Consider the following 12,254-nt stretch of genomic DNA (forward strand, 5'->3'; position numbering starts at 1 on the left):
CTATAATCATGAAATGTTCGTGCCATTTCATCTCTAGTTATGATCAACTACGATCAACTATAATTGTGTCTTTACAGTATAATATGCAAAATACAATTTGATTAAATTTATGAAATTGACACAAAAGATGATGCATGCATATAGTTAGGTTAAAAAAATGGCTTTATAAAGGTAAAAATGCACATATTAGGTAAAAATCAATTGAAACATATTGGAAAAAATAATTTCTGTCACTGCTGTGAACTGACCACCACACAGAGTATGAAGAATATCCACAACTATAGCGAGTCGGCTGTCCACGACCACGTCCTAAACCTGCCAAAGTACCAGCACAATAAACTCAGCAAAATATCGTCTAATAATCGTTATCGAGAAAATCCCAGAATATATTGAGATATTATTTTTTGTCAATATCGCACATGCAACTAACCCTCAACCAAACCCTAACCCTATAGATGTAGTTCATTAATATTACTCAGAACTTAAACCGTAACAAGGACACCTTAAGATAAAGCGTAACCCAATAGTTTTAATCATCAACAGTGTTGGTCATCATGTCCTGACGCAACCTCTCGATCCTCTTCTATGTTTACTTGCCAAAACCACATGTACTCTAGTTTGGCTCTGGCTGAGCTGACGTGATTTGACTTGTCTCCAATATCTAAGCCACATCCTGTCTGTCTTTCGAGAAGTGCGGGGAAGAACTGATTCTGGAAATTGTAGTATGAAGTAGTAATACACAAAAATCACAAATGTGTTGTTCATAAGATTGTAAGAATGCTCTTGTTACACAATGTGTTGCAGTAAGAGGTCTACACTTATTTGATCAGATGAGCTTCAGTATTAGCAGATACTCAAGCTTGCATTATCTGTGTCTGACTTGAAAACATGCTATCAATCCGCCCCTAGCTTTCAGCAGAAACCCTCTTTGTGGTGCACAGTTTAAAGCAGATCACATACACTGTATGGACACAATAACTGGGACACCTGGCAGGGCCTGTAACAACATCGCATTCTCAACACACAGACATTAATATGGAGTCGGTCCCCTAGAACCGCTCCCACTCTTCCTGGAAGGCTTTCCACAAGATTTGGGAGTGTTTCTGTGTTCATTTAGTAGAGCTTGTGTGAGTTCAGCAGTGCCTGATGTTGGCCTGGTTAACAATCTCGGTTCCAGTTCATCCCAAACGTGTTGGATGGGGTTGAGATTAGGGCCGCTCAAGTTCTTCCACACCAAACATGTCTTCTTTACGAACCCTGCTCTAGAGTCCAGTGGCGTGTGCTTTATACACAGGGGTGCACATAACTGGTACGCATGCGCGACAAAAATCAGCAATGCGTAATGCCACTTGTGTTACTACGCGCCTTTGCGTACTTTAAGGGTAACTGTCGCCAAAATGCGACCTATAGGCAGTGTTCATTTCATTTATTCACAGACGAAAACGAGACGATAACTGAATAAAAACCCGTTCTAAATGACGTCCACTATGACAAAAATGTATTGATATTTTCGTCAACAAGTAAAAACTAGACGAAAGTGTTAGGGAGGGACGATTGGGGAAGTGATCCAGTCAGAACTGATTTGTGTGTGGTAGATGCGCACATGTGAACTGTAGCGTGCTGATCTACCGGCGGCACACGAGTTGGCACGCGCTTGATCTCAAATCGTAAAAAAATTTAAACGTCTGGGAGAAACTTAGAGAAAAGCAGACATATGGATAGATCTGAATAAGAGTGACGACGCGAAAGAAAGCTTTATTCGGTGTCTGTGCAAACACACACACACACACACACACACACACGACCCGAAGCGTGCAGCCCTGGGAGGCGCACAAGAACTGAATTGAGCTCTCTTTCGAGTCTGAATGGACAAATACACACAACGTCATGTATAAATGTCCGTTCTGGAGAGTATTCACGTAAACACAGTCGGTTATGTCTCTACAGAACGCACAGTGCATCCGATATCTGCACACTCGGTCTTAAAGTGACAGTGCGTGATAAACCTAATGCCTTCTGTACACTTAATATTGATCAAACAACTAAATAAAAAGAGAAAATGCACTGCTCTTTAATATCTTTAATAAGGATTAATTATATATACTTGAACAATCAAATAACACTTCAAATACATTTTTTCCAAAGGTGTTTTCTATCATTTTTAAAGTAAATTAAAGTGTTCGTTTTTCTTTAATAAGTTTGGTTTTAGTTATTTTTATGCTATAAAATCGGGAATGTGACGTCATGATTGACAGCTGTTGCCACGCTACATATGGGTGTGAGCAGCAAACACCATCTCCTGGTGCTCACCTGAGTAACTCACTGAAAAGGTTTAGGGATGCATCGATCCGATATTCAGTATCGGGATCGGCTCCGATACTGCCATTTTTGCTGGATCGTGTATCGGTCAGACGAGGCCGATCCAAATCCGATATTGTGCGTTAGTACGTATACTATTCTGTGCTATTGTTAAGCCCCACAAAAGGGACAAACGCATTATAAAGCATCATAAAGTTGTCCTGCACTATATTATAAGTGTTCTGAAGCCATTATATAGTATAATGTGAGATAGAAATGAATATTTAAGTCATTAAATTCAAGATCACGTACACTTTTCCCTCCGCTGCGGCTGTCAGTCATTCTCCATTCAGCATCAAACAGCGCGTCGCGTTCGGTTACGAGTCTACACGATGAAAAACTCTCTCCAAGATGATTCAAAGTTACTATAATTATACTTGATCTGTATATAAAGGTCTTTGGTTTTGCATTAAACAACTTTATCTTGCTGGACTTTATTGCTGTACCTTAATCATGTTACTTTCTACCGGGTGTCTCTCACAACACTGGAGTCAGAGCATTATAATTGTTCTTCACGCGCACAGTAACTGACATTTAAAACTTTTAAAAGAAAATGCTCAATAAACTATTGCATAGATAGATACTGTATAATACACTACGCATCAATATGTCTTTCCTTTGTGATTTGAACTTTTGAATGCGGACTCGAAGCGCAGCGCGCTGTGACTCGTGTTGCTTCAAGCGCATCATTCTGCTCTCGGGATGCGCATAAGCATTCTGTGCCGCACTGTATTGGGGCCTTTCATATCATAATACAGCGACGCAATGAACGATTATTAATAGCCTTTTTAGTTCTGTCCTATATATCATATGTTGCTGCCTCATTAAAACGCTGTGCTATACATTTAAAACATGTCTCAATTTTATAGTAGGCCTAGGCTATATAAAATAATTTATCTTTTGGATTTTTGTTATCTTGTTTTTCATGAATGTATTTTACAACAATACAAAGAGCAATGTGTAATGTTTTACCAAATTTAGTGTTACACTTATTGTCTCATATTTGTTCCCCACTAAATGTTTTTTCATGTTCAGATTTAATACAATTATTGTGCACTTGTGATTTTTTTCTAGACTAAATTTTACTGCTAAATTAACCACTAATCTAGTTTATAATAGCATTTTTGTCACAAATTATGATCATATTTTTCTTTATAATAAAGTTGTCTGTATTAAGTAGATTGTGTTTAACACACAAAACTGTGATTATCAGTTCATAGAGTTATAGAAATTCTACTTGATTAAAAAGAAAAAAACTGTGCTGGTATCGGATTGGTATCGGTATCGGTCGATACTCAGAATGTCTGGTATCGGATCGGATCGATTCTGAAAAAATGGTATCGTTGCATCCCTAAAAAGGTTATGTGCACCGCTGGTTATCCCACGCGTAGCATCGCACTTCGTGATGTGAGGTCGCATACGCCGCTGCTCGCCGTGAAAACCCACTCCGTGAAGCTCCCGCCGCACAGTCTGTTCGCTGCTGTTAATGCCAGTGTGGATCTCTACAGCTGAGCACTTGCCATTGTTACGCACTATGCATCTCGGCACTCATTGGCCGGTTCGCTCTGTGGCTTTACGTGGTCTTCCGCCTTCCTAAACACTTCCACTTTCAGATAATACCACGTACAGTTGACTGACATTTCAAGAGCTGGCTTATTGCACAGGTGGCGTCCTATCACAGCTTGAATTCAGTGAGCTCTTCAGAATGACACATTTCTGCACAAATGTTTGGAAAAGTGCTTGATTTTCTACACCTGTGGCAATAGGTCTGATCGAAACAAGTGCATTCAATAATTAAGTCCCCCTTTAGTCAATAATTATATCCCTTAAAACTCATCTTTGATCACCAAAATTACATATTTAAATCTTTTTTCCTTGAAAATATGTCTTCATGCCTTAAAATATCTTGAATGTAACTCGACACCCTTGCCTCATTTAGTATGCGCGGTTCTATAAATATGCAGATGAGCCCCGCCTCCACTCACTCACTCAGAGATGCACTGGTTGGCGATCACACGTTGATCTGATTGGTTACAAGGTAGTGTGTGACGTCAGAAACACCAGCGATTTCACACCGTGTTTTTGAGACTGTCTTTTGTTCACTGCAGTTTTAATACTCAGCAATGCTGTCGACTTATGAACTTACACATGCTTTGTCTTAAAGCAGATTAAAAACACCACATAGACACATAAACAACATTAAACACTTGATTTACACCACAGGGTGGACTTTAAGAGGTGCGTCCCATAAATATGCATGGATAAATAAAGATTAGCCGTTGTATTAAACCTAGCAGTTCCTTGATAAGCTATTTACAGGAAAAGTGTGTAACTGTGGAAAGCAAGCTGTGAGTAACGCTCTGTGTCCGGCTGGTGTCTGACAGGTCCACGTTATATGTGGGGAAGCACTCCACCGGTCTGTACGCGTCTCCCTCACTGGTGCATGATGGGGTCACTGTTGTGGTGAGTGCCTTAAAAACCTCAATTATGGGTTTCCTCATATGTGCTTAGATTGATTACATATTTATGTCTTCTATGAAGTTGTCTATAATTGAACTATAATTGCATTGCCCGTTGGTTTCTAAATACAGGTCAATATTGTGACTCTTATTTCTGTCTATTATTTATTAAAATGATTAAAATGCCATTTTAATTACTTGATTTTTTTTTTATATGAAGAGTATGTTTTAATTTTTTTTTTACTAAAATTCATTTTCATATATATTTTTGGGCATAAATTGAAAAATGTCAAAAAATAAGACAAGAGTGTGTGTGTTAATGGCATGAGATGGTTTTCAGAAGCATATGAATACAAAGAACTTGAATTTTAAACAGATTTGTCTTTTTCTTAATCATAGACTACCTCATTATCCCATATATCATTTTCAGAGTGTTATGAATGGAATGTGGGAAATAAAGTAGGACTTTGGGAAAATATTTGCAGTGAGTGCTGCAGTAATAGATGTTTTTTGTTTGTTTGTTTGTTTGTTTTTAAATACAGATTTTGACATTATTATTGAGGTCTGAAAAGTCCCTAGTGCTGTTCTAGTGCATGCATGCTCATAACAAGTGTGTGTGTGTGTGTGTGTGTGTGTGTGTTTCAGCCCCGTGGCAGGACGTTTCCCATGCTGGAGGGTCCCAGTAACCAGGACTCGAGCGTGGAAGATGAGCAGGAGTGTGTGATCACCCCCAGCACAACAGTGAAGTTCAGCGCAGCGCTGAGAGAGAGGAACCGCATCAACTTCATGAGGAACTCGCTGCTGCTGATAGGTGTGTGTGTGTGTGTGTGTGTGTGTATCACGCCCTCTAGTGGAGACGCTGTGCTGGTGTTGAACAGACTGATGTGTGCTCAACGGCAGTGTTTCTCTTCCTCAGGTCACCACGAGACGCCACCTGACGCTCATAACAAGATCCTGGAGAAGTTTCCGGAGAACATCCCTCGCCAGCACGTCAACATCATTCCTCCGGCCACAGAGAAGACCATAGAAGAGGTACAGGACAACATCAGCACACACACACCACTGGCTTTCACAAGTCACATGTGCAATGGAGTGTCACATGGAGAGAATGTCTGATCACCAGACACGGGACTTTCACTATGTAGAGCCCTTTAGATCACCTTATTATTATTATTATTATTATTAGTCAAATGTCTGTGATGGTTTTATTAAAAAATGTGTAGCATGGCTTGGAAAAGCCTCTGTCTGACAGATGTTTTCAAGTGCGTCACATTTTCATACACCCTCAAAGTGTGTAATGCCAAAGCTGACATAATAATAAATGCATAAATAAATATACGAAGAAATGTAAAAAAAAATATATATATATATATTATTTTATTTCCTTATGTACACTTTTTATAATTACATTTATTTATACATTTAATAATTTCTATATGTCTTCCTCTGTATGCTAATGAGGGGGCGTGTTTTACCTGAGATTGTCGTCCTGTATACACACAGTTATGGCGATATTAAATAACTTAAACCGTGATATTAGATTTTGGATATGTTGCCCATCTCTGATCATTGTGTGACGTCCACAAACCTCGTGCGTTTTGTTCGGTCACCACAAGGTGTCGCTGTGGCCTCAAAGCTTCATCACTGCAGAAATAAATAAATGAAAAAATAAATAAATGTGGGAAAAATTACAATTATAAATAAATTAAAAAATAATTATAATTTTTTTTTTTTTTTTTTTTACATTTCCTTGTATATTTATTTTTGCATATTTATTTATGTATTTTTTTTATTATGTCAGCTTTGGCATTCCATACCCAGGCTGCATCTTTTCCGTTATTCTGTTTCTGATTGAAATAAATGGTATTTGAAAGGTTATAGGGCTGAATGCAGTGTGTCGTCTCTCGATGATGTTTGTATATGATACTGGGGAAAAATATGAATATGATCGATTCAGTGTAAACAAAATAAATGAGTGGTTCTTGTGTTTCTCTTTCCTTCAGTGAGTCTTGACTACAGAACATAAAACATGCAAGATTGCCCAGAAAAACTTTCACAATTTGTATTAGAAGTACAGCAGAATAATGTTGTTTATGTTTACAGGCGCTGTACAGATAAGCTCGATTATTATCTGTATCTGCCATGATAGCCTGATATGTCAATGGCAAACTGTGTTTCAGAAAGTGAACGAGAGCGGGATGGAGGACAGCCATCCGCTGCCGTCGTCGCTGCAGGAGAAGCCCGGCCGTGTGCCGCGCGCGGAGACGCCAGTGGACTCCATGCTGAAGGACATGGCCACCATCATCTTCTGCACCTTCCTGCTGGCCGGCTGGGTGGCCTTCATCATCACGTACCCCAAGGTGAACACACCCCCCAGAAGACATGACTGACCGTTAGAAAGCTACTCACTCGGTCGATGAGGGGATTAAGCAAGTCCAGATGTGTTTGGGACATGGCTTTTGTAAAATGGTATTGTGTGTGTGTGTGTGTTCAGAGCATGCAGAAGCAGCAGCAGCTCCAGCACCAGCAGTTCCAGCAGCAGATGGAGGAGAAGCTCGAGCTCCTGCAGCGCCAGCAGCTCGTCTTCCAGCCGCCCGCAGACCCCGAGTTCCTGGAGGCGGGCCGGACCCGGTGCGAGAGCTCGGCCCACAGCAGCCCCAACATCACCCCGCGCGCCTCCAACCACTCCGACCTCTCCCTGCCCGACGCGGCACACTCCGCCGTGGAGCACGACGACACCGGTCAGCACTCACACACACACACATACACACACCACCAGCCAAACGCCTGGATCGAGACATTTTTCAAGTCATCTTCATTTATATAGTGCTTTTAACAATGTAGATTGTTTCAGAGCTGCTTTACAGAGATAAACGTATAATTTAAGGTAACAGATTGTTTTGTCTTTATAGCTGTTCTTGAATAATGTTATTATCCAGCTAAAGTTAGTTTTGATTGATTCACTTCCGTTGAAAGGATCATTAGTTATTAAATTAGGGGCCGCTAAGACGACACCGTTCTCTCTACACAGACTTTAAACTGAACCTGTGAGAAACACTGATGGCGCTCACGTGCGCATTAAGAATTCATTCTATAGTTATGTGCGTTTGAATATATGTGCGCATGTTTGTAATTCTCTACAAACCAAGCCTTAACAAATTACTGGTCCTGGCTATAAATTTGATACAGACTTTTATCACTTTGGGGGAGAGACACAAAACCGAAATTATCTCAACAACGCTTTAATCACATAAATTCAGCCCCAAAGACTTGTTTATTTCTATACAAGACATTAGTCAGATTACACAGAGATTTAGGGCCCTATCACACACACACACCCGGCGCCACGCAAGTGTGTTCTGCTAGTTTCAGCCCGACGCACTTATCATTTTCACGTCCTGTCCACGTTGTTTAAATAGCAAATTCTCTTTGCTAAAGAAGCAAGACTTCTTTCAAAAACAAAACTTTTGACAGGTAGTGTCTCTCCATGTGATCTCGTTTGCCGTGTGTGTGTGTGTGTGTGTGCCTGTCTCTCTCTCTCTCTCTCTCTCTCTCTCTCTCTCTCTCTCTCTCTCTCTCTCTCTCTCTCTCTCTCTCTCTCTCTCTCTCTCTCTCTCTCTCTCTCTCTCTCTCTCTCTCTCTCTCTCTCTCTCTCTCTCTCTCTCTCTCTCTCCATCCATCCATCCATCCATCCATCCATAAGTGGCTATTGGTTGACTTCTGTTTTTGACTCTGCTCTTTTCTTGTGACTGCAGAGGAAGAGTCCAGCATGGTCCGGATTGGGAACATCACGTTCAGCCCCAGAGATGTGCTGGGACACGGAGCGGAGGGGACGATTGTGTACAGGCAAGTCCGCTTTATATAGGGATCGAAAATCAATTCCAATCAATCGAATTCTGGCGCGGCTCTTAAAGGAATGTGAGCGGACGCTCTGATTGGTTTATTTCACGTTACGCCCAAACCACATGAGTGGTTGAAGTGACTTCAGACTGACACATGTTAGATTTGCGTCGGGCGCAAGAGTCGTTTATCCCGCCGGTATAATAGCAACAGCGCCGGGATCAGTGCGTTTGATACTTGCGTTTCAGAACGTTACAATAGAGCCCTATGTGTGAATATCTACGTTGTTGTTTTTACCTTATTGGAATCAAAATTAGGAATCGATAAGAATCGGAATCGTTCAAATTAAAACAACTACTTTGTAGTGTGTGTGTGTGTGTGTGTGTGTGTGTGTGCTGTCACTCTTTCAGACTCAGTCTCTCTGTGTGGTTTATGAGTGAACTGTATTGTTAAAGCGAGCGCTGTGTAATTGAAGGTGTCTTGCCTTGGGTTCAGGGGTCAGTTTGATAACCGTCCCGTGGCTGTGAAGAGGATTCTCCCAGAATGCTTCAGTTTCGCTGACCGCGAGGTTCAGCTTCTGCGCGAGTCGGACGAGCACCCGAACGTGATCCGCTACTTCTGCACCGAGAGAGACCGGCAGTTCCAGTACATCGCCATAGAGCTGTGCAGCAACACACTGCAGGAGGTACACACACACACACACACACACACACACACACACTGCAGGAGGTACACACACACACACACACACTGCAGGAGGTACACACACACACACACACACACACAACCTGTGCAGCAACACACTGCAGGAGGTACACACACACACACACACACACACACACTGCAGGAGGTACACACACACACACACACACACACAACCTGTGCAGCAACACACTGCAGGAGGTACACACACACACACACACACACACACACAACCTGTGCAGCAACACACTGCAGGAGGTACACACACACACACACACACACACACACAACCTGTGCAGCAACACACTGCAGGAGGTACACACACACACACACACACACACAACCTGTGCAGCAACACACTGCAGGAGGTACACACACACACACACACACACACACACACAACCTGTGCAGCAACACACTGCAGGAGGTACACACACACACACACACACACACACACACACACACAACCTGTGCAGCAACACACTGCAGGAGGTACACACACACACACACACAACCTGTGCAGCAACACACTGCAGGAGGTACACACACACACACACACACACACCCTGTGCAGCAACACACTGCAGGAGGTACACATACACACAACCTGTGCAGCAACACACTGCAGGAGGTACACATACACACACACACACACCCTGTGCAGTAACACACTGCAGGAGGTACACACACACACACACACACACACACCCTGTGCAGTAACACACTGCAGGAGGTACACACACACACACACCCTGTGCAGTAACACACTGCAGGAGGTACACACACACACACACACACAACCTGTGCAGCAACACACTGCAGGAGGTACACACACACACACACACACACACACACACACACAACCTGTGCAGCAACACACTGCAGGAGGTCATACACACACACACACACACACACAACCTGTGCAGCAACACACTGCAGGAGGTACACACACACACACACACACACACAACCTGTGCAGCAACACACTGCAGGAGGTACACACACACACACACACACAACCTGTGCAGCAACACACTGCAGGAGGTACACACACACACACATACACACACACACACACACAACCTGTGCAGCAACACACTGCAGGAGGTCATACACACACACACACACACACACAACCTGTGCAGCAACACACTGCAGGAGGTACACACACACACAACCTATGCAGCAACACACTGCAGGAGGTACACACACACACACACACACTGACGCTTCACTGCTGTTTCTCACACACATCAGAGACCGAGATGTATTTGAGACACTACATCAGAGCTTTAAATCTGGCCTAAAGTGCTCAGTGTAATTTCTGCAGTGTATTGTTGTTCTTTTGTAAATAATTGCTTATTTCCGTGTTGTGTTGTCTTGTGTTGTGTTGTGTTGTCTTGTGTTGTGTTGTGATGTGTTGTGTTGTGTTGTCTTGTCTTGTGTTGTGTTGTGTTGTGTTGTGTGTCAGTATGTGGAGCGGAAGGACTTTGACCGGCACGGCCTGGAGCCGGTGACTCTGCTGGAGCAAACCATGTCCGGACTGTCCCATCTACACTCCCTGAACATAGGTGACCCTCATCTGGACATCAGCGGCGCGTGTGTACTGGAGGAGCTCAGGAGTAACATCTGATCATTCACTCTCCCCGACACGTCACCCGAGACGTCTTTCTCTCTCCAGCCGAACAGAAATGAAGGTGTGTGAGGAACACACTCCAGATGTTCTCCATATAGTGACTTCAATGGTCCAGCGGGTCGAAGGTCCAGATGTGAGTCTCAGCTTCAGTCTCTCACGATCCAGCCGAGGAATAAGAGTCTTATCTAGACAAACCATCCGCCATTTTATATAGAAATAAACATTTATACACTTTATAACCACAAATGCTCATCTTGCACTCGCTGTGATGCGACACACATTACGCAATCACGTTGAAAGGTCACGCGTGACGTCGGCGGAAGAACCGGCCGAGTGTTTACAAAGCCAACGTGCAAAGACTGAGTCATACGCCATTTACAAAACAAACAAATAAATAAATAAATAAAAGGTAAAACAACGATGACGGACGATTTAGAAGTTGGAGGAGAACATGTGATGTTCGAGTCTAAGGCTATGTTTACATGGAAACGATCTGAAGAGAAAACGCAAAAGTGGCGTTGCGTTATCACTGTTTATTCTGCGTTTAGACGAGCGTTATGGGGGGGATCTGTGTGCATATGGTGACGCAAAAGTGTGTGAGATTGGATGTAGTGTGCACTCCAGGCGGCTAGGTGGCGATGTGGAGCACTGACAGTGAAGGAGACGCTGACACAGTTCTTCATGTTTAATACGGTAAAGCCGCTGCTTTAACCCTCGCTGCTCTTCGCCTGTCGCTCAGAAATGACAGAATTTGTTAATTTTTTTTGTGAATTAAATTAATGCTATATTTTAGTTTGATAATGTTTTGTTATTATCCTGTACTGGCGCATGCCTGTGACGTAAACGCGTACGCGACGCCTTTTGCGTTTTTACCGTTTAGACGGGAACGCGACGGTGGAGCGTTTATAACATCTCCACTCTGGAGGGCGGTTTCACTGTTTTGCGTTTTTAAGCGCCAAAAACTTCGTCGCCGTGTAAACGAACGGCACATCCGATAAAATATTTGTACGTTTTCACCCGCGAGCGTTCTCGTGTAAACAGGGCCTGAGATTAGAGTTTTTCCGCCGACGTCACGCGTGACCTTTCAACGTGATTATGTAATGTGTGTCGCATCACAGCGAGTGCAAGACCAGCATTTGTGGTTTTAAAGTGTATAAATGTTTATTTCTTCATAAAATGGCGGATGGTTTGTCTAGATAAGACTCTTATTCCTCGGCTGGATCGTGAGAGACTGAAGCTGAGACTCACATCTGGACCTT

The 12,254-nt window shown here is 42.8% G+C and overlaps 1 protein-coding gene across 2 annotated transcripts in view; it reads left to right on the top strand.

Annotated features, from left to right (window-relative positions):
• Positions 1-12,254, top strand: part of ern1 (endoplasmic reticulum to nucleus signaling 1) — a 43,262-nt gene that overhangs the window by 23,328 nt on the left and 7,680 nt on the right. For both annotated transcript variants that reach the window (XM_079622901.1, XM_079622902.1), the window contains 8 exons: positions 4,743-4,821; positions 5,463-5,628; positions 5,734-5,849; positions 6,998-7,177; positions 7,312-7,558; positions 8,573-8,663; positions 9,153-9,342; positions 10,831-10,930. In XM_079622901.1, coding sequence (XP_079479027.1) covers positions 4,743-4,821; positions 5,463-5,628; positions 5,734-5,849; positions 6,998-7,177; positions 7,312-7,558; positions 8,573-8,663; positions 9,153-9,342; positions 10,831-10,930 — 1,169 coding nt within the window. The remainder of the gene's footprint in view (positions 1-4,742; positions 4,822-5,462; positions 5,629-5,733; positions 5,850-6,997; positions 7,178-7,311; positions 7,559-8,572; positions 8,664-9,152; positions 9,343-10,830; positions 10,931-12,254) is intronic.

The sequence above is a fragment of the Phoxinus phoxinus genome (assembly GCF_949152265.1).
Source record: "Phoxinus phoxinus genome assembly, chromosome: 1".
Taxonomy (NCBI): Eukaryota; Metazoa; Chordata; class Actinopteri; order Cypriniformes; family Leuciscidae; genus Phoxinus; species Phoxinus phoxinus.